The sequence below is a fragment of the Lytechinus pictus genome, chromosome 5 (genome assembly GCF_037042905.1).
Source record: "Lytechinus pictus isolate F3 Inbred chromosome 5, Lp3.0, whole genome shotgun sequence".
Classification (NCBI taxonomy): domain Eukaryota; kingdom Metazoa; phylum Echinodermata; class Echinoidea; order Temnopleuroida; family Toxopneustidae; genus Lytechinus; species Lytechinus pictus.
This window is the reverse complement of record NC_087249.1, coordinates 14305058-14326395: the sequence shown is the minus strand read 5'-3', so window position 1 is coordinate 14326395 and position 21338 is coordinate 14305058. Positions and strand designations below refer to the sequence as shown.

General features: G+C 35.4%; 2 protein-coding genes across 2 annotated transcripts; both read right to left on the bottom strand.

The window, feature by feature from the left end:
- Window positions 1-446: 446 nt before the first annotated feature.
- On the bottom strand, window positions 447-6507 carry LOC135154123 (uncharacterized). Its single transcript, XM_064099380.1, has 4 exons — window positions 6332-6507; window positions 3181-3319; window positions 2467-2611; window positions 447-1878 (listed from the first exon to the last, which is right to left on the bottom strand). The coding sequence occupies exons 3-4, from the start codon at window positions 2565-2567 to the stop codon at window positions 1638-1640; spliced, it is 342 nt and encodes a 113-aa protein (XP_063955450.1). The 5' UTR covers window positions 2568-2611; window positions 3181-3319; window positions 6332-6507; the 3' UTR covers window positions 447-1637.
- A 1970-nt stretch (window positions 6508-8477) lies between these two features.
- On the bottom strand, window positions 8478-20002 carry LOC129261780 (uncharacterized). Its single transcript, XM_064099865.1, has 5 exons — window positions 19685-20002; window positions 16611-16898; window positions 15073-15118; window positions 12017-12218; window positions 8478-10787 (listed from the first exon to the last, which is right to left on the bottom strand). Exons 1-4 carry the CDS (start codon window positions 19791-19793, stop codon window positions 12020-12022), a joined length of 642 nt encoding a protein of 213 aa, XP_063955935.1. The 5' UTR covers window positions 19794-20002; the 3' UTR covers window positions 8478-10787; window positions 12017-12019.
- Window positions 20003-21338: the final 1336 nt, after the last annotated feature.

Genomic DNA, 21338 nt, shown 5'->3' with positions numbered 1-21338 from the left:
ACTGTTTTTTTTTTAATCAAGCGAAACTTTAAAATATCATAACTTTCTTATTTTACATCGGACTTTGATATTTTCAGTGTTATGCTTGTTGGATTTTTTTTTTTTATTATTTAAATCAACTTTTTCGTTGGGGTGGACTTGTTCTTTAAAATCAATGCCAAGTGAGGTCTGGCCCAATAAATCAGAGCAACACTGGACTTCATTTTGTCGACATCTTTACTTTGAGTTTAGTTCAGCTCCAATTAAATTTTAGGTTCTTCTTCTCCTAGCTGTTTGCTTGTTAATGACTGATTGCTCGAGGTCTATCTGTGAACAATCAGCACTCTACATTATATTTGTTGTTGAAAATAAAAGTGATACTCATGAATTTATTACAGAAAAAAATAAAACGATATATATATATATATAAACAAAAAAAAAATGCATGGGGCGGCAAAAACTTTCTTGAAGATAAATGTATTCTTTTTATTTCACCATCAACTTTCTTTTGTCAGTATTCTTCATGTCCAGGGGCCCATTTCAAAAGTGCTTTAACATTATGGCAACTACCATGGAAACCACAATTATAATTGGATGTTGCGCCATATTATAATGGTAGTTGCCATATTAAAGACAAAGTTGTGATAGTTGTACCTCTCTATGAAACAGGCCCCAGGAGTGTCATTGCCATTCTGTTTAGAGATAAAATTTAGTTGGTAACATTTTGTCATATTTCAAACAATCCTAGATCTATTTCCCAAAAAAAAAATAGTCCAGAAATTACCTGTACCACGTTCCGTCCAGTACCCATCATTTTTATTTTCACAGTAACTGGTTGCATGTGGTGATATTTGATAGTGCATTACTAGTAATCATGTTAATATTTGCATGAACCAAATTTCTGTGATGTGCAAAATGTTCATCTTCTCTAGTTCTCTTATCTGTGAACAAATCCTGATTTTAAATTCAAGTATAATTTAAGAAATAAATATATTTTTAATAAATGGTGAACATGTTCAGCCGATATTTCCGAGATCTACAAAAGAGGAAGATCATAATCCTTTACAATCGTAATTTCTGCAAATTGAGACTGACTTGCAACTGTAACAATGAGAGACGTTAAAGTGAAAAATTCAAGCGGAAATTAGAATAGCACATTTTATGATTTATTTCATATGGATTTATCATAAGTCATTCAGATGTAATCATATATACATCGCTTTCCATTTGTTGGTGATGCTGCATGTCTGACATTGCATCTTTTATGTTGAGACTATTAACAGGTTGTTAGCTCTGGCAAACTGCAAACCACTGTCCCTTTGTTAGCTAACAATCAGATGAATATTGAGTGATGTCAGAGGGAACGAGATATCAGCTCTCTTTTTAGCGGTGGAGCATAGCAAGTTAGAACATTTTCTGTTAACTTTTTTTTTTAATCTACGAAACATATTTGGATTCTTAAATTGTAACATGTGAGACGTTTATCACATCAATAGGAATCGACTTAGATTTAGAAGACACAGAACTTTTAATTCCTATAGTAGTATGTTCAATGTTCAGAAGACCAAAATTTAACCGCATTGCAATGGAGCTGGCATTGAGGTAACTTTTACAGTGTGGGACAATGGGGGACAAGCTGGAAAAAAATGGATCTACAGTTATGTTGTCACCATGACTATCGCTGCTTTGAAAATACTGCAGCATTGTCTCCTCGATTTGAAGTGAATTTGGGACTTGAAGACTGGACTGATGTTGCGGACGTGCCTGAGGACGATGACGATGAAGCCTGACCCACGTTGTGGACAGATGTCACCATTCTCCTGCTCAGTTTCTTCCTGTTTGGTACAGGCTTCTCCTGGTGTGTCCACATCAAACACAGGATCCAAGATTGAACTTGTTCTGTTGACAGAAAAATCATATGTTCAAATTTATTTCATATGTTTTACTCATAATAATGAATACTAAAAAATCGACTCTCATGTACCAAGTCGATACAGTTTGTCTGTTCTTTACTTCATTAATATTCGAAACATCTTAAGTTTTATTTTATTATATTATATTTTTTAAGGGTACTTTTCTGAAGGCAAATGGCTCTCACTTCAAGGAAATGCAACACCCATTAACCTGTACTATTTTACACAGGTAGTCAAGTACAAATATGATAAATCATATTGAATTAAAATGTGGATGTAAATTACAGGAAACAGGTTAATGTAAACATGAGAGAATGAGCCAATCATCAATGTATAATTCAAAATGATTTGTATAGTTTGTATGACAGCGCTCATATCCACCCTGCAGAGTGCACAAAGTGCAAAGTGCAAAGTGCAAGGAATTCCTGTCAGAACCCAGAAACTAAACCTGGGTTAAGTGCAGCACAATATCAGAATTCATATTTATAAAATACATTTCTTTGCATGAATTCAAATTGATATACACATATTCTCTCTTCCCTGGGATAAGAAAACAAAATATTGAATATCTTACTCTCGATTATGTATGTGGGGAAGTAGGAATTCCATTGCCTCACTGTACTTGTATTTACGTGCTGCATTTGAGGGAGCTCCGTCACCACTCTTCTTCTCCATTTCTGTCGTTTTTTAGGAAGTTGTCCCTCAACTCGCTACGTCACCTTAAAATAATGAAAAAAACAACACGAAATCTAATTCCTATAACCTCTGAAATTTTCATTTCTGTATATGACTCATTTCAAGCCCTACCCACTCCCCCCCCCCCCCCGAAATATTTCAATGTGAAATTGGACAACATGCTTTTGATAGTAAAGAATTTTGCCTCCATTTTTTTTTCTTGTAAAAGTGACGTGATATTTATATTACGTATTTGAGAGGTGGGGTTGGTATATAGTTTTTGGTCCACATCACAAAGCAAGGTCGCTTTCTGCATTTACATACCCTTGCTCTTGTGTCTCATTTATTATTATTTTTTTTTTTAACACTAGACTATTTTACACATGTGCAAACAATTTAAAAAATGGCCATAATGACCAAAACTTACCATTGGTATTCATTGAATTACAACAACCAGAAGTTAGCTACAGTTGTTAGATTGTGAACTTGATTTGCTTTCAAACATCCACATACAAATATAACTCTTTTACATTGTTCAATATTTTTCTTCAAATTGATAGTGAAAAAATCGTGAAGTTTGAAAAAAATTGATATGACGTAAAATGATACCAACCTGAGATTACAAGCTGACGCCCAATGTCATGTCATACATCATTTTTTTACTTCTGTATCCTTGAACATCTCCAATCTCTTGTCATACAGGATTGGATTTTCCTACACTTCTAGGATAAGGGCTTCCTCCATGTTGGTATCTGTCATGCAACACATTCCATATAAATTTTGTTAGCAAATAATAATAATAAAGGTTTAAAGAATTGCAAAAGCGATTAGTGAAAGGCCAGTGCCCAATCAGCAATTTCTTACATTTACATTGTAACTAACAGGCTTGCTGATCAGGGTCCAATTTTTATAATGCACAAATAGAAATTCTCCTAATTGAAATGATTTTGCTTAGTTGTAGAGAAAAGTGATCGTCTAGAAATTCCTTCAAGAGCTTGAAATAATAATTTTTTATCATTTGAAAAGTACATGTAAACATAGGGTCATGTTAAGAAAAAAAAAGATAGAGGCACAATTTTTTGCCTCCATGAGAGCCTATAAGCTAAGCCATATGATTTTTTTTTTAGGGATGAAATGTTTGTTGAATAAAATGTCAGCAAATTATGTCTTCTCTGTATAATATACGTACCCAATCACTTCAGCCCCCCCCCCAAAAAAAAAAAAAATAATACTAAATAAAAAATAAACCAATGAAAAAAGAATGAAATTACACAAATAAAGCAATCAAATTTTGGAACAGAAATGTGCAGATTTAAAAGTTATGCCAGCACACAAAGGACATATTTCATATTGAAAAAGGGTCACTTTTGTTCTGGGGGATTTCTATTTCGGGCAAGCCAGTGCCAACCCAAACCCTTCCCATCGCCCCACGATTGAGCTGCCCCTGGATAAAGGAAAGTGCGCTCATTTTAAAATCCTTTACATAATAACAGACTGACAATTTTTGACAAACTAGAAACAATAACCTTTTTTAATGCAAGTTCTCTCCAAAATTATAGTAGCCTAAATTTAGTGACTAGGCCTAGACTCTATATTTCAATGAAAACAAGGTCTAACGTTAATTAGCTAAGCCTATGACGTCATACGGGGAGGATTTAGAGTCTAGGTTTTTACATTATTTATTCGTAGGCCTATAGTCCTTTCCAGAGAGTTTGTGGGAAATACTAAGTTAGCCTTACTCCTTAGCCTAGGACTCAAAAATTCCTACTAGGGTCTAGATCTACTTTCCACCAGTTTCGATCTAGAACAGATCGACCAGAGGGTCCCACAAAAATATGGTCAAACTGAGCAATCGGTCTAACTTCTTTCAGTTCAGGCTACCCAAGTTTCACCACTCCAGATCCCCTCTTATTAATTAATTGCCACCCTCCTATCTGCCACTCTTGCTGCTGACAAAACGACTCAGTGCCTATACTAGCTCTCATCTATTATAGACCCTACTACTATAGTACTAAAACTAAAAATACTAGGCTAGGCTAGTCTATATCTTAATAATTCATCCCGGAATTCATCATATTCGTTCAGAGGTCTAACTTACATGTACTAGTGTTACTAACGTTGGACCTATGTGTAGACTCTAGACTACTGAGGCCTAACGTTAGACCAACAACAGGTCTAACTTTTGTTAACGTTACTTATAGGTCTACCTAACGTTAGATCTAACTATAAGTAACGTTAGGCCTAATGTTACTGTTAGTTAGAGTCTTAGTCTAAGTTAAAGATAAATGCCAGTTGTGGTAACGATTTCAAAATGAGTTCGTACAGTCTATAGTATAGAATCCAATGAAATGACCACCAAAGTGTCTGTTTGTATATATAAAAAATATGTGCCAAAGGATTCCGGAAGAAATTGTGTAATTGCTGAGAAATTAGCAAATAAGCACGGGATTTGGGTCAAGCGTCGGGCCGACATTCCCCGCGACATTCAAAAAAATAATTTTTAATAGTATGATGGGGTGTCCAAACTTCGCGCACTTTTCAAAAATATTCATCAGGCTTATTTTTGTTCACAAAATATTCATAATTTATACAAAACCAATTCAAGAAATAGTTACCACATTGACGGCAAGATCGTAAACTATAAAATCATGGACGAAAATGTAAAGTAGGTCAAGGGGTTTCGCCGGTATCGCGATCTCAAAATTCTATTCCGATCGGCGAATGCGGGCTGTGCTGGAAAACCGTTCAAAAAAAGTGTGACCTAACTTCGCGCACCAAAGCTTTTGTGGAGATTTAAACAAAAAATCAAGCTAAAAAAGTGAAATATTTATATCAGATTGATGGCAAAATGCTATGGAATCGGTTAGTACCACATTTAACTCACATTTTTTATGATTTCTGCTTGCAAAATGGTGATATCGTGATGCTTGTTGATTTCTTCAAAACGGGCGCTAGCGGTGGCAAATTTGCCGATCTTTTGCCAATATTTTCATGAATACTGAACTCATCCTAAAGAAATTTTCACTATAGGGTACTTTTAGGTCGCTTTTCACGTTGATGATGTCAGATTTTAAGGATATTGGCTAGTTTTTTAGATAATGACCGTCCGCGAAGTATGGACACGCGCGAAGTTTGGACACACTGCCATACACTGTCCCACGTCACGTGCGCTTATCTGTGTTGGTGATCTTCAGTAGACAGTATGAACATTTTTCAGCGTAGATTTCAAGATTTCACAAAGTTCAGTTCATGTAACTGTACCACTATACCAGATCTAGATCCTCGATAATATAGTGACAATTAAGCTCGGTTTTACACACTTTCTCGTGAAATCAGTGTTTCCTGCAAGTGCAACTAGGGCTAGGACCTAGGCCTACTTTCATTTATCTTACTTTACCCTAAGTCTAACTTTCTTTATTTAGTAATTACGTTAGGCCAGTCTAATTGATTATCGAGTCTAACATTAGGTCTAACGTTAGATCTAGATGTAACTTAGGCTATGATAAACATCTACCCTATCTAAATTATATATATCTTGTTAGACCGAGTCTAAGACTAAGCTAACTTACGTTAGATCTTCGTTAAAAGACGTTAGATCATAACGTTAGGGCTTAGGCCCTAGTTAGCCTAGGGCTAGGCCCTATCCCAGATTAGTAATAGTATTTCCGGCCTTATATTATTTGGCCTTATTTTCTTGTGCTCTACTTTCTGGGGCTCGGTTCTACAGTATGCGAAATGACACTTGTTCTTAATTAGTTGCTTACCAGACCAAGAATTGCAAGATCAGGCAAGTCCTAGCTCCTTCAGTCACCTCTCTTCAGCAGGTAATAATACACGTAGACCTACGTGTATGATATGTGCGATTTTGCATTTAACACGTAAACTCGTACTCCCATAGACTATCACCGCAGGCGATTTGTCGCTTGATCAGAAAATATGTGGGCAATGACGTAATTTATCTGGACTGTGATTGGCCAGAAGTGAAAAAACCGTGTGCCGTGCTCTGAAAATGGCTTGCTGATCGATCTGCAAATCCGGCAAATTACGCCGTGTTGTACAATACGGCACGGCACCGTTGAAGTGGAAACAGTTTCATAGGATTTAGTGGGGATCGATTTTTTTTGCCGTGCCGGATTGCCGTGGTGCCGTGCACGGTCGCCGTGCCGGATGCGGTGTAAACGGGCCTTAACGCTTTATTCACGCAGTCGAAACGAGTCCCCGGCTGACTAAATAAAGTTTATTTCCACATTCGTAAATAAAAGATGTCAAGGAAATCATTACAATAAGGAATCACAAAACATCAGATATATATATAGGGGATTGTAAAACTATACATGCAAAAAAAAAGTAGATTAAAACAGAACCTCCTAAATCTCTGCAAAAGACAACAGAAAAAATAACATAATCTAGAATGTGGGGGAGCAACAAGGGTCAAAGACCTATCGAGGCTGCTCCCAGAGCCATATGGTTAAATATGTATAGATATGAAAAAAAATATCAACACAAATCGCAAGTGTGTACTTGAATATGGAATCCACCCCCTAAATCTATTACGTTGTTTCCAATGACAGAGACGATCAGTCGATTGGAATCGGTCTTGTTGTGTTTCTGCACATTGGGAATATTCGGACACAGTCGTCGATCCCCCCTATTATCGTTTAGATTATGTTAAAATTGTATTCTTGTTCGGGTAGTTCTGGGGTCCGTTGGATAAAAGTTACTATTATAATAATTTTGCCATTCAATAGTATATACCTTCCCTGAAATCCTTGATTCTGATTGGTTGTTGAACTTTTTTGGCATGGTAGTTACTATTAGATGGCGAAGTTACCATAATAGTATTTTTTATGCAACGGGCCCCTGGACACGGATGCTAAGATAATAGCGTTCATAACTTTCCCGGACTTCTTCATTATTTGCTTCCTTTTCTCTCTCTCCCACTCTTTTTCACAATTTTCTCAGTAGACCAATTTTTAATGGTTACTTACAAATCACAAAATAACAAATTATTCTTCGATTATTTGTAATGATCATAAGAAACACAAAAATCAAGGAAGAATTATAACTATTATTACATGAAAATTTATTGAAATATGTCTTAGTAAAGTACAAAATGGTAAACAAGAACACGACATAAGAAACGAAATCTAGGAAAGGACTCTACAACACGAATACATCTGTATAAATTATAAAAAATGGTTGATATCAATGATAACCTAATTATCAAACGCAATTGAATTTCAGTGTATTAAAAAGACATTGGTATTTCTAGTTTTATTTTTTACTGGGATGCGCTGTAAAGAAAGCAAGTTCGTTTGAATAAGCAAATTCGCCGTTAGGTCTTGATCAAGTTTTCTCGCATGACCTTTCAAATTTTTCACTAGGGTGAGCATTAACACTTGAATCATGATGTTACGTTAGTTATCCGACACTCTGTGGTATTCAAATTCCAAGAAAGGAGACACGGCAAATAAAGACTTGTACGTAACCTCAGTCTGTGATAAAGTTTTGAAATCGCTTGTCCGCTATCTGCACATTGTCTATACTAATTTGGGCTACTGTCAATTACCACTGATTACGAAATTTGTTACTCTCTTGTGGATGGGATGAAAAGAACATGAAATGAAGAATGAAAGGAATACATGAAAAATTACAAGATCATCGTATCACAAATACTTTTGTTAGTGAATCTGAATACCGCCTTGATGGTCTTATCTGGAATGACCTCTTTCTGCTCATGCGCACCTTTTAATATAAGAGTTAAAATGCTCATAGTTGAAAATCAATCATTCTACACAGTTTCGGTGTTAAAAACAATACCGCCGTCTGTGAAGGGCCACATCCTACAAGTGTTAGAATACACCATGGACTTTAAAGGGGGAGTTCATCCTGACGAAAAGTTTATTATAAATATATATATCAGAAAAAATAGTAAAAAAATATTGGCGAACAATTGAGAAAAATCTATCAGATTAAAAATTTATGAGAGATTTTTTTGTAATGACGTCATATACGAGCAGCTTATCCAATTGTTATATAATATAAAATGCATTAAATTCATTTTTTTGTCATGGTTCATGATTGTCTAAATATCTTTCTTTAAGGAGCGTGTGTGAAATGATGTACTGATAGTGCAATACACACCATTTATTTTTATCTTTTTTAAATGACATTTCATTGATTTTTTTTTATTCGCGATACATGGAAAGCTGCTCGCATATGACGTCACAAATCAAGAAACGAAACTTCTATTACAAGTTATAACTTTTTAAATCTTTGATGGATTTTCCTCAAACCTTCAATGATATTTTGAATATTTTTTTGCTACAATATCTACAAGAAACTTTTTAGCAGGGTGAACTTCCCCTTTAAATACACATCTAGTACCAAATATATAGGGTCAATGTCATGGGGTGTTGCGTATTGGCCTACGTTATACACCATAGGTAGCACCCCTTGGAAATCAGGTTGATATGCTGAAATGTTATAATTTGACCAAAATTTTCCTTCATTTGGTACGAAAACCTTTTTAAAATATTATTATTTCTTTTTTTTTTGTCATTTTTTTAAAACCAGCACCCTGTTCTCCCGGGCCCATTGTCAATGTGTTTTATAATAAAAGCAAATGTGTGCAGAAAACGCCATAAATTTAGCTTGGCGCTGCTCCCCCCCCCCCCCCCCCCCCGACAAACTTGGGTTTATACATTATGTTTCGCAGTAGGGCCTACTTGTATGGAGGCCATGGTTACATTGAAGCATCTCAGGAACCATGTTAGATGCATCATGCATTATACAAATATATACATTTATTATTATTGTTTACTATACATTAACGCACTAACCAAAATACTTATTTAGTAAGTATTAATGTACACAAACAAACATACGTTTGACACTCATAAAGCCTAAAAAGGTTACTGTGAATCTGTAAGAAAAAATACAGCGTGACTACGAGTGGTTTTCAGCATTAAAAAAACATTTGTTTTCATAAGGATGATCAATCAGCGTATTTTTCTTAAATCTTCTGGAAACACACAAAAAATTGATTCAAGGCACACTTACTATGAAAGCACTTTCGTAAGGAAAAGAGAAACTAGACAGTAAATGTTTACTGTTAAAACAAATATTTTCACACGAGCCCTTCGAACATGATATATGACATCATAATGCAAGATAAAATTTTAGGAAGAGCAAAGTTCATAAAAGGCACGCCAACACTCATCATAATACAACAGTAGGAAGAGGATAATGTCAGCCTTTATAATGAAACCTTAAACCCTGTACGTATTTCATAAATAATCCAACTCAGTCTCTATTCATTGCTTAATCTCTAGATCAGCAAAGGTCCTACTCAAACAAATGGAGAAAAGGATGATGTAATGGGTGTTAAAACTAAAACTGCATGGTGTTCCTAAAGAGCCCAGCACACCCTGTGGTGTTAAAATGACACCCTAGAATTTCAACATAACTTCAAACAGCGTTAAAATTAATAACAACCAAGCTGTTATAACATCAATGGGTGTTGAGCTAACACCTAAAACATTTCAACATCGGTGTAAGATAGATAGATAGATAGATAAATGGTTTATTAATAAAATCAAGACATCATCGCGGCTAAGGCCGAATTGCGATGTATTACAAGGTAATAATGAAAAAAAAAATATTCAAACAGTAACATAGATAATTACAAAATAAATATTACGGATAAAGTATTGTATTGAAACTTGTGTTGTGGAATTCTAGAAAGAAATATTAACTGAAAGTGAATTGTGTGTCTGGGAAATGAATAGTGTGTATGCCATTGTAGTATTCAACTATAATAAAATCGGAAATAATTTAAAAAATAACGGGAAACATTAAACAAATTGGCAAGAGGTATTTCAAATGACGAAAACATAAAATGATAAAGGAATAAAAACTATATGATTCATGCATGTGCTATTATGAGTTTATGAAAGAGTGGGTAGCGTATGTGTTAATAATTCGTTTAGTATACTGCCAGTTTCTTTAAATTTTACGTTTATTGATTTCAAATATTTACCTATTAAAAAAAAGTTATCTATTAAACACAAACATAATAATTACTTAATAAAATGACCAGTGCAGTCCATTATGTACACCAATCAACAACATAGTTTGTGATATATGTAGTTGTTAAGGGACAAGGAAGACATCTCATCTCTCTTGGAAGACGTTGGAAGGTGGTCCACCAACAGTGACCTGTTCAAAATCGGAATCAAATGGTGAATAAAAAAGATATGGATATTACACAGTAAAAGCATTGTCTAAAATGTTTATACAGCGCTGTTTACTTTATAAACCATTTCGGTAGTTGTTCAAACGGTTTAAACAAGTGTTGAAAGTCTTATACAACAAAGTTTGATTTTTAATAATTCTCAATAAATTGTTTAGACAATTAAACAGCATCTGTATGATCTGTATGGTAAACAGCGTTCAATAAGATTTCAATCAGCCTCTTTACTGTATACAAACGTGTGAAGGTTGGTAGCAAATAAATAATAATGATATAATATTTCCATGTAATAATACATATTCAAAATCGCACAAATACCTTCGATTGCAAATTTTGTTTTTTGTTATCTCAAACCATCTACATCATATGTTTTGTACGTAATAATTCTTATATGGAACAGTGGCAAACATTTTGGAGGGAATTTGCTCAAACTTATGAGAGTCTTTAAATGTTTCCATTCTAAATTTCAGGGATTTAAAATAAATCCATGCAGGTGGACTACATTTAGGAACCAATCGAATTCTGGATTTAGTTTTAATCTCGAAGATTTTTTTTTAATCCCAAAGGTTTTGATATAAATCAAAATCCCTCGAGATTTAAAAATAAATATTTAGGATTAAATCTAAATCCAGAATTCGATTTGTCCCTAACTACGGTCCACCTGGATTCATTTTAAATCACTGAAATTTAGATTGTCGACATCCTGACATGACATTTACCTATTTTATAACTCGTTTCCACAACATTTCAATACGTTCTTCGACTTACTATACGATATTGAGTCGTTCCCGCAACTTAGCTCGTTGCAACGTCTTACTAACTCGGCAACATTGAGGATGAGTCATGGGGATGTATCAATGGGTCTAGGGGAGAAATACTATCTAGTGAGGACGAGCTATTTACTCTTGGGAACGATTTAATAACTGATGGGAACAAATTTTAAAAAACATCGAGAGTGCGGGTTAGTGCCATGGGAACGAGTTTGGAAAATAAAAACGTATCATGCCCCAGATACGTCGCCACTTCGTGTTCGGGCTGCCGCAGTAACCCACACCCCCAAAAAAACAAATAAATGAATAAATAAATAAATAAGACAAAACTATGATAAGGAAATAAAATGGAAAGATAAAAAAATAAACAGAAAAAAAAATCAAAAAAAAAAAGTAAATTAAAAGTATTTAGCGCCTCCACGCACCTTTTAGGCTTGTGGATTGGATGTGGGCTCATCTTTGGGTACTTGGATGTTACTGTCATCAAAACGAGCATATGGTGGTGGCCCACCGGGCAATATAGAGCCCCCAGTCCTCGTTGTTATCGTTGTTGAACTGGGAATGACCACCGTAGTACGGGTTACACATCGTGGTCGAGATCCTTCCCTCGACTTGCGGATAGAATACCTTGGAAGAGAGAAAAACAAATAAAACAAAGAAGAGGTTAGTGAGATATAAACAACCATTTTAAAATCATTATTATTATTATTATTATTATTAGTAGTAGTAGTAGTACATGTAGTATCAGTAGTAGTAGTAGTAGTAGTAGTAGTAGCAGTAGTAGTAGTAGTAGTAGTAGTAGTAGTAGTAGTAGTAGTAGTAGCAGTATAGTAGTAGTAGTAGTAGTACTACTACTGAGTACAGAGCAATACTACTACTGAGTAGTAGTAGTACTACTACTACTGAGTACAGAGCAGTACTACTACTGAGTACAGAGCAATGCAGAGCAATGTTTTATACATAGCAATGTTTTCCCGGCTTTAAGCCAGGAGTAGTAGTAGTAGTAGTAGTAGTAGTAGTAGTAGCAGTAGCAGTAGTAGTAGTAGTACAATTATCAAACTAAGTTATGATAAACATAAGTTTGCCTAACATGGGTAACAAAAATTAACGGAAATGACACTTGCATGACGTCAAAATGTCATTTCCGTTGGACACGGTTACAACTAGGATATTCACAAGAAGTGTGTTTTCTACAATTGTTAAAATAAAGTTTAGTGAAATGTCATTGCGTAACTGAATGTTAAAAGCATCTGAATAAACTCGGCAATAACTGTCTGAATACTGTAAATTTCAAAATGTGATACTCGAAACTGTGAACTGTTCGTCATTTCATTTCGTCGTTCCGATCCGTGGCATGCCCATATTACCTCTTTGGGTAATCTTTATAACTGGTTGCAGTACATTTTTTTTAATTCATTGTTCATTTCAATGTTATGGTTCACAGTGTTGAAATTGTTTTTGCTCACATTTTACAATAGGCATTTCTTTTACACCGATGTTACATAAATTACATTGATTACATGTATAAACTGCATACTGAATGGTAAAAAACCAGTAACGACAATGGCTTTGGAAACGACATTGCTTCTTGTATTATGTCTGTGGATTAATTTCCAGTCATTCACACCAAGCATGGCTTTTCCATACTTTCTTAAAATCAAAAAAGAAAATCCATGATTTTTCAATGCAAATTAATGTGGCATTTTAAGAGTTAATAACATGTTGGAGTGGAACAATATTTGAATATACATGTATGTATAACGTCTCCCATGTACAGGTAACTAAACCAACTTAAACAAGATGTTAGACCGAAATTTCGCGCAGCCTATACTATTATGGAGATTCTATTTAAATAGTTTCGCTTTCGAACTTATACTGAAAAGCGGAAAGCGGAACTGTTGTGTCAATTTATTCCCGCCACATAACATCGTTGATTTGATCGACTAAAACAAGACAAATTGACTCGCCTTTAGAAACAAATTTGTACAAAGCGTACTTTGGACCCATAGAATTATAAAGGCTTTAGTAAAAACGATCACCATACAAATATTTACGTTAATACCCGGTTGATCCTCCAAGGTTTTCGCAGTTATAGTTATTCTGTGGTGTCGGGATTAAGGAGAGAAGGCACCAACGTCTTTCCTCTTGTCAAGAAAAATTCATAAAGAAAATATGTTTCACTCCCCCCAGAAAAATAATAATAATAATAATGTTTTATTTACCCAGGGTAGCCATTTAGTTAGGAAACTGCTCTACCAGTGGGCCCTGCATATCATAATGATGTTATTATTACCCTTCTCCAATCTAAATGCTGAGCGCCGAGCAAGAAGACAGAATGTCCCATTTTTATAAGTCTTTGGTATGACTCGGTCGAGGATCGAACCCGCGACCTCCTGTTCATGAGGCGGCCGCTCTACCACTGAGCCACCATGACCGGTTTAATACAACAATAATAATACAATATCACCACTGAATTCAAACCTGATAACCTGTTTGAAAAGTAAAGTCAAGTTGCAATTTTTGCGCATTTATTTTCATTTCCTATTTGTCACACGTTCATAAAATTATGTTAAGAGCAGCAAGAGTCGATAAAAGGGCTGTGTATTTACAATTTAATAAATGATTTTCTCGACGATAGTCATTCAGGTATTTGTCTCCTGACCTTTACAATAAAATCTATGATGAAACTGATTTTCTAACGTTCATTTCTAAAATAATGAAAATATTATGGTTGTTCCACTATATATGTTTGTCATTTTGCCTCCGACGAAGATTCTGCTAGGATCGAAAGCTTAGGCCCCTTTTGACTTTCTAATTTACTCCATTGGCTCTCTTTTATTATATAGGCAGTTTTCAGCAGCTTCTTTTTGCCATAATGAAAAAGGATAAATAATTATATGCAACATTTTCAGATCGATTTATTCGTTGGGGAGGATTATCGATGGAATCTTGTCCTGAAATCAAACTCGTAATAACAAAGTTGATATCTTGCTAAAGAAAAAAGATCATTCTACAATGATGCCACACAAGATAAGAAAACGTGATAGATTGAGTTAATCATATTCATAAGCGGCTGATTGTGATATCGCCTTGGCCTACTAATATTGAATGTATACACCAAATGAAATGTTAGTTATAGGCCTAAAAATAAAAAAAATACAATCAGAAAACAAACTAAAGTAAAATCTTCAATCGTTTTGAAATTATTTTGATCTGATCAAGTTCATGCAAATCAGAACAGGTGAGAGGGGGGGGGGGGGTAGGACGCAGTACGGCGCAGCTCAGGGTAAAAACCAGCTGGTCGCCATCCTCATCCGCCCCTGCAAATTCAGCTGGTTTTACCATGGACTTATTACGAGGCGCCGTTTGTACCAATATTATATATAACAATTTAAATGATAACAATTATTTATATATAATTTACATTTTATTTGTAAGGTTTTACTAAATGAAGTCAGATTTTTTCTAAAATGATATTTACCTTACGAAACCTGCAATCAGACTGAGTACGAGGGTGACAGAGAACACTGTTGGAAAGAAGAACAAAAAATAACAATAATCGAACATTATGAAAATGATGATTTGGACATGACATAAAAGTTGCATCATTCCAACACTCTAAATGATAAAAAGATGGGAAGAGGTCAAATCGGTTCCATGACATTTGCTCTTGCGACAATCATTGCTCCGCAGTAAATTCAACACATTAATAGAATGACCAACTTCAACCTTGGATTTAACACTAGAACCTATCCTAAACCTAACCCTAAACCTAACATAAAACCCTAATTGCAATCCTAACCTAGTAAACCTTTACCTTAGACGAAATAAAGTACGGAGCAATTGTCGCCAGAGCAAATGTCGTGTCACCGGTATACTGTAAAAATGTTGGGTAATATTTTAACCAACACGAGGGTAATTATGTGTCCAACCAATTTGGGGCAGTTTTTTACCCAATTTGGGAAGCATTTGTCCAGTAAGGTTAACAAATAAGCAGCAATTTCTTTATATTGGGCAAAATTTTAATCACACTGGATAAATAAAAATGCCCCAAAGAAATGACCATTGTTAGTTGGACACATAATTACCCCCATGGAGCATTTTTACCCATTTTCTTTTAGAGTGTAAGGGTTAAAATGGCCGAGGAGCGACAGCATTTTAATAAAGAAGAAAAACGCTGTAACTCCTTGCATTGGACTCTCCCGTACGATTCGTTTGTGAAAACATAGGATTTCATATTTTACGTATATAGTGTCTGAAATTTTCACATCATAAACACTTTTAATACGTGATGCAATTCACTTTGAATAAACAAACAAATATTTTTTAAATTTAATATATACGATAACAAGGATTTCTTATCAAACGTGTTAATGATTTCCTATCGTTGCGTTCAAGAAAAGTGTTATAAAATTATAATAGTACACGGGCGAACAGATAAAATACGTGTATAACCACAGTCAAATTTGCTTGCCAACATACAAAAAGGACGTCAGCTTTTGGTATTTCGCGTCATGCCCCCAACAGACATGATACTGTACACAGGGGCGGCGATCGGGGGGGGGGGGCAACCACCCATATAATAGTGAGAATAGAAAAGGAGAAAGAAGGAAGAAATATATTTTTTTCAAGAAAGCATCATGGTCTTACTGAAAAGTATGGCTTTCAACTGATAGCAAGCTCTTTAAAGGGGTACTCCATGCCATATAAAAGTGTAAGATAATCATTGCTGAAACTTATTTTGTAAAAAGCGAGAAATTTTAAACACACGAGTATGACAATATGAAAGTATTATGATTTCATCTCATAACATAAGAAGTTTAAAAGTTTAAAAAGTTTAAACGTAGTAAGTTCCTTATTTTTAATCAAATGTAGGCCCTATTTGATAAAATATGAAGCGTTTTGCCTCACAAATTTAACTATATTCATGACGGTGTAATTATTTAAACCCCGAAGTAAAGGCAACTGTAACATAAATCAAATGCGCATCATATAAATACCAAGAAATAAACCCCTTACCCATCGCATAGATATAGATCCTTGAAAACTCCTTGGTACAGGTCGGGATATCACCATCCCACTTGTATTCCCCGGTCAACTCATCCTCCACACATTCAAGGTGGATGTTGCCGTTCACATCATAACCAGGGTCGCAGTAGAACTTCGGTTCGCACAGAGTTGCACTTCCGGTAAGACACGAGTTATCGTTAACGTCGTCAAAGTCATATATAGGGAGGATCTTTATGCCACCGTTTGGTATCGACATGGTCGGCTTTCCACAGTGGCCATACGGGCCCAAGTTGTTTGCTGTTGTGTTGGGAAAATATGAAGTTAAACACATGCATAATTGCAGCTTTCCCCAAATGTTATTGAATAATTGTTTATCTGTTTTAAAAATAACGTAGAGCCGAATGGCTGAATTACAATCAGTTTACATGAAAGCATGCATGCAATAATACACGCAATTATTAAAACACTTAATGTTTTTTTTTATTTAATAAGATAATTTGATGAAAATCGGATGCTTCAGAATTGAAATCAAAGCAAAGGTAAATCTATACGTACATGAAACTATTTTAATCCCATATACTTTGGGCAATTCGATGAAATACATGTAAATCAACCTTATTTACGTCCAAATAACTTTTCGTCATCCTTACTTTTCTTCGGACGTTAATGATGATTTAAGAGTTACACAGTACTAAAAACCCTGTTTAAAATGTAAACGCTACGCTATTTAAAACTCTAAAGGGATAGTCAAGTCTGAAAATAAATTTGAACAGATAAAAAAAAATCATACAAACAAATCACTGGAAATTTGATTAAAATCGGACAAGGAATAACAAAAGACACTGGCATTTGAAAGATTTGCGTATTCCGATGAAACAGTTCTAGGCATGTCTTCATGAATATTCAATGAGCAATCTGATATCATATCCCCACTTGTCATTTCGTATTTTATTATATGAAATTTGGGTTATTCAATTTTTTCTACGAAGAACTAAAAAAAAAACTGGATTGAAGTGCATTAGATTTTTATTGCTGCAACTTATTTCAATAATAATGGAGACATTATCATTCACACATGAATGAAAAAATAAAACAACTGTGATTCAATTTAATAACGTAAGAAAAAGGGGATGTGACATCATCTGCCTACCTTTAGAACATTCATGACGACGTGCATGTAACTGTTTCCACTAATATTGCTAAACTTTAAAATTCAATAACGTCCTTCATTATTCGTTATCCGATTTTGATTAAATTGTCAGCATTTTGCTTTGTGAATATTACTCTATTTATTCAGATATGAAAATTTTCATCCTGGTGTATCCCTTTATAAAACAACAGCCATGCTTAATTTATTGAAAAAACAAGTATTATAAATTGATCTTTGTTGATAAAGATTTTAAACATTTGTTTAAATAAAGACTGTAAGGTTCATAACAGTAAACAGCGTTGAATAAAACATTGAACAGTATAGTTAATATGCACCTTGCGTATTAATCTAGGTAACATAAATTAACTAATTATTCAAAGCCTATTTCAAGCTTTACTTTGGTAAATGCATAATATCTACGATTTCAGATTCATCACTAGCTTATATGAATGTGCATGCCCTTAAATAATTATTATGTGGATGATGTGAATAGACCCCTGTTACATCTGAGAGATTCCCTACCTCGGTCCGGCCCGGGGCCTACCTCGGGTCGGAAAGAAATCAGATGTAAACATCCCAAACCTACCTCGGGCCACCTTTTAGCGAACCTACCCGAGACCACATCAAGAGGTAGTCTCGGGTAGGTATCGGGCCGGCCCCGGTCCACCGATTCGTAGATGTAAACGCACACAAGCTTTCAAACCTATCTCGGTCCGTTCGCCAGCTGTCAAATTACGTCATAGCGCGCGCTATCCCCTCCCCAGCCCCGTCGTTCTTCGAATGTTTTGCGGCTTTTGACATGTGAATTGTGATTGATAGAGTCTTTGATTTTAGTGGAAAGAAGGAAGCACTTTAAACGTATTCTTTTCAAATCGATCATATCTTCAACGACTGCTGGGATCATCAGCATGCTTCCAGAATAACGAAATGTAAACAACTTCAATTAGCGCGCGCAAATTATTCAGAGCCTAGATCGAGAGTGCCCTTTGGTGTCAGCAATCGGATACCGCTCGAAACCGTACCGATAGGGGAGGAACTGAACGCTGTGATGTAAACAGACCACATTTCGGACTCGGTCCGTTCGCGAAGCTAATCCACCAATAATCCAGTCAAGGTTGCAAGTGGACTCGGTCGGGTCTCGGGTAGGAAACTTTCAGATGTAACAGGGGCCTAATTGATAAGAGTACCGCGATCAGCTAAGAGAGAAATTAAGTGATGGACTCCGGGCGCAACCTTGGCACTTAGTGATTATTTTGCTTAGATAGAATCGATACATTCATCACATGATGAGGATCTGCAAGCCATGTAAACGAGAAACAAGTTAAATATTTCAATATTATTACCAAAAAGAACCACATAATACTAACTTGAAGGATAAAAAAAGAGAAACAATGCAATGAACACACACTCTCGAGGTCTTTTAATCATTGATTTGTATAGACTTTAGAAGGAAAAAAATGGTTATGGAAATATTTCAAAAATCTAGACATGTACGTGGCCTGGTACATAATTTAATTGTTCAGTTTATAGCAATAATGTATTTAAAAAAAAATCATTAAGGAATGAACGAGCAAGAGCGCTTGAATTGGTATGTCTACAGTTGATGATCAGTCGGGGGGGGGGGGCAAAACTAGGCCTATATAACAACACATGAAATGTCGGGTTATATTATCTAATTGTGTTATAATATTCATCAGCGAGAAGGCAAAATTGAAAGCATTGAGTTCGTGTAATGGGATAATGGGAGTCTAGCAATTAAAGTAGCAGAAAAATGAAATGAAAGTCGTTTCAATTCCTCCACCATGACAGTGATAATGACATTCCCATACATTGTAATCTATATGATATTGTCATCATAATACATGCTACACAATGATCTCAAACGACAGCAACGAAAAGAGGAAATGGTATTATAAAAAAAATGAAATCTTACTCAAATCATCAAAAGAGTCCCACTGTCTCTTGTTCCTGTCCAAGGCAGAACCCGCTACGGTAGCAGCAAGATATACAACCAACACTAGTTTTAAAGTATTCCCCACCATGATGGTATATCGTGAATTATTTTGATGTACGAAACCGCGTCTTATATCTAATATGTGCACGTCGAGAATAAAATCACACAAAATTGAGCTTGTTGACTACCGATAAATACCGGCAGTTCAGCGCTGACTACTTATAGAACGACGAAATAAAACTGAATATCTGGCTGAGTGTGCATGCAGTGTCGACAAATCATTTCATTTCATCGTTAGATGAGTAAGAGTACTGTGATTGGTTCGCTTCCAATGAGGTAAACGGGACGTCCCCTAAACACCAAAAGGTCATCAAGCAGGGACTTGTCTAGTTGGTCTTCGGGTGCAGGTTACCATGGCTACGAAGATGGAGTACATCAAACAATGCTTTACTGCCCCCCCCCCAAAAAAAAAAAAAAATACATACATACATATTATATATATATATATATATAACATACAATTGTTTAAAAAAAATGACCGCCAACCTGTCTATAGTGGTCACTTTCGCTGCTTCCCTTGAGTGTCCACTATGGACAGGTTTGACTATATATATATTTTTTTGTGTGTGAAGAAATGGATGAAGAGAACAATGGTAGGCGTAGCTTAAATCAAGGTTCCCCAGAGCTATCTACCCTTTGGAAAAAATTGGCAATGCCGAAAAAATGTCTCTGCCGGGAATCGAACCCGGGCCCCCAGCTCTGAATGCCGGTGCCTTAACCACTAAGGACAATTCAACTTGCAATCATGCTGATTCGCTACCAACTCATGCAGCTAGCACTAGCAGCTGCATGAGTTGGTAGCGAATCGGCATGCAAGTTGAATCGTCCGACTCATCATCAAAGACGTAATTCCCCTAATTTACCTCCATCCACGTCACTAGAGCTAGAAACTTCATCATCATTCTCTTCATCTTCAAAATCATCATTTGAAAATCCAAAATCTAGATAAACTTCTGGGTTTTCTTTCATTTCGTGATCGAAGTATTCAGTGACAGTGTGGAGAAAACGAACCCTCGCAACAGGTTTTGCATGCAAGTAGAGCTTGACGTGGGAGAGCCAATCACGTCTCTCGTACACTTATACACGTCATCAAAAAAACCAAATTTCGCGGACGTAATTGAGCGTGTCTGAAGCATTCAGAGAGAGAACTTTAAACTATCAATTAAGTGAGATTCATCGGTCTCCATAAATTCAAGCCTTATTTCAAATAACCAGAACTTTCTTATTTCTTGACCATTTTCTGTAATTGAGGTATCAAATTAAAGAACAGATATTGAACTTTTTAAAAATGTGGTTTTCTTTTTGAAACCCAGATACAGCCCGCCAAATGACTTTTTGGTATCCCCTCTTCAAATTGTTTTTGCTCACTCATGCAGATAGTAATTTCAGATGAAAGAAGATATTCTAAGCTTTACAATGGTAGGTCATTTGTCTATTTTATTTGTGATTAAGTTATGATAAATCATCGATAAATCTCGGTTTCGTTTTTTGTGGGACGCACTGTATATATATATTATGTATATAATGAAGGAAAAAAAATCGGAGAGCTTTAAAACACTGACGATCACTCTGA

Bases quoted from the DNA above. Each gene is read 5' to 3' on its own strand.
- LOC135154123 (XM_064099380.1), bottom strand. From the start codon at position 2,567: ATGGAGAAGAAGAGTGGTGACGGAGCTCCCTCAAATGCAGCACGTAAA. The intron at 1,879-2,466 runs GTAAGATATTCA...TTCTGTCAACAG, and splicing joins CCCCACATACATAATCGAGA to AACAAGTTCAATCTTGGATC.
- LOC129261780 (XM_064099865.1), bottom strand. From the start codon at position 19,793: ATGGTGGGGAATACTTTAAAACTAGTGTTGGTTGTATATCTTGCTGCT. The intron at 16,899-19,684 runs GTAAGATTTCAT...CCAACACAACAG, and splicing joins GGACTCTTTTGATGATTTGA to CAAACAACTTGGGCCCGTAT. The intron at 12,219-15,072 runs GTAAATATCATT...CTCTCTTCCAAG, and splicing joins CTGATTGCAGGTTTCGTAAG to GTATTCTATCCGCAAGTCGA.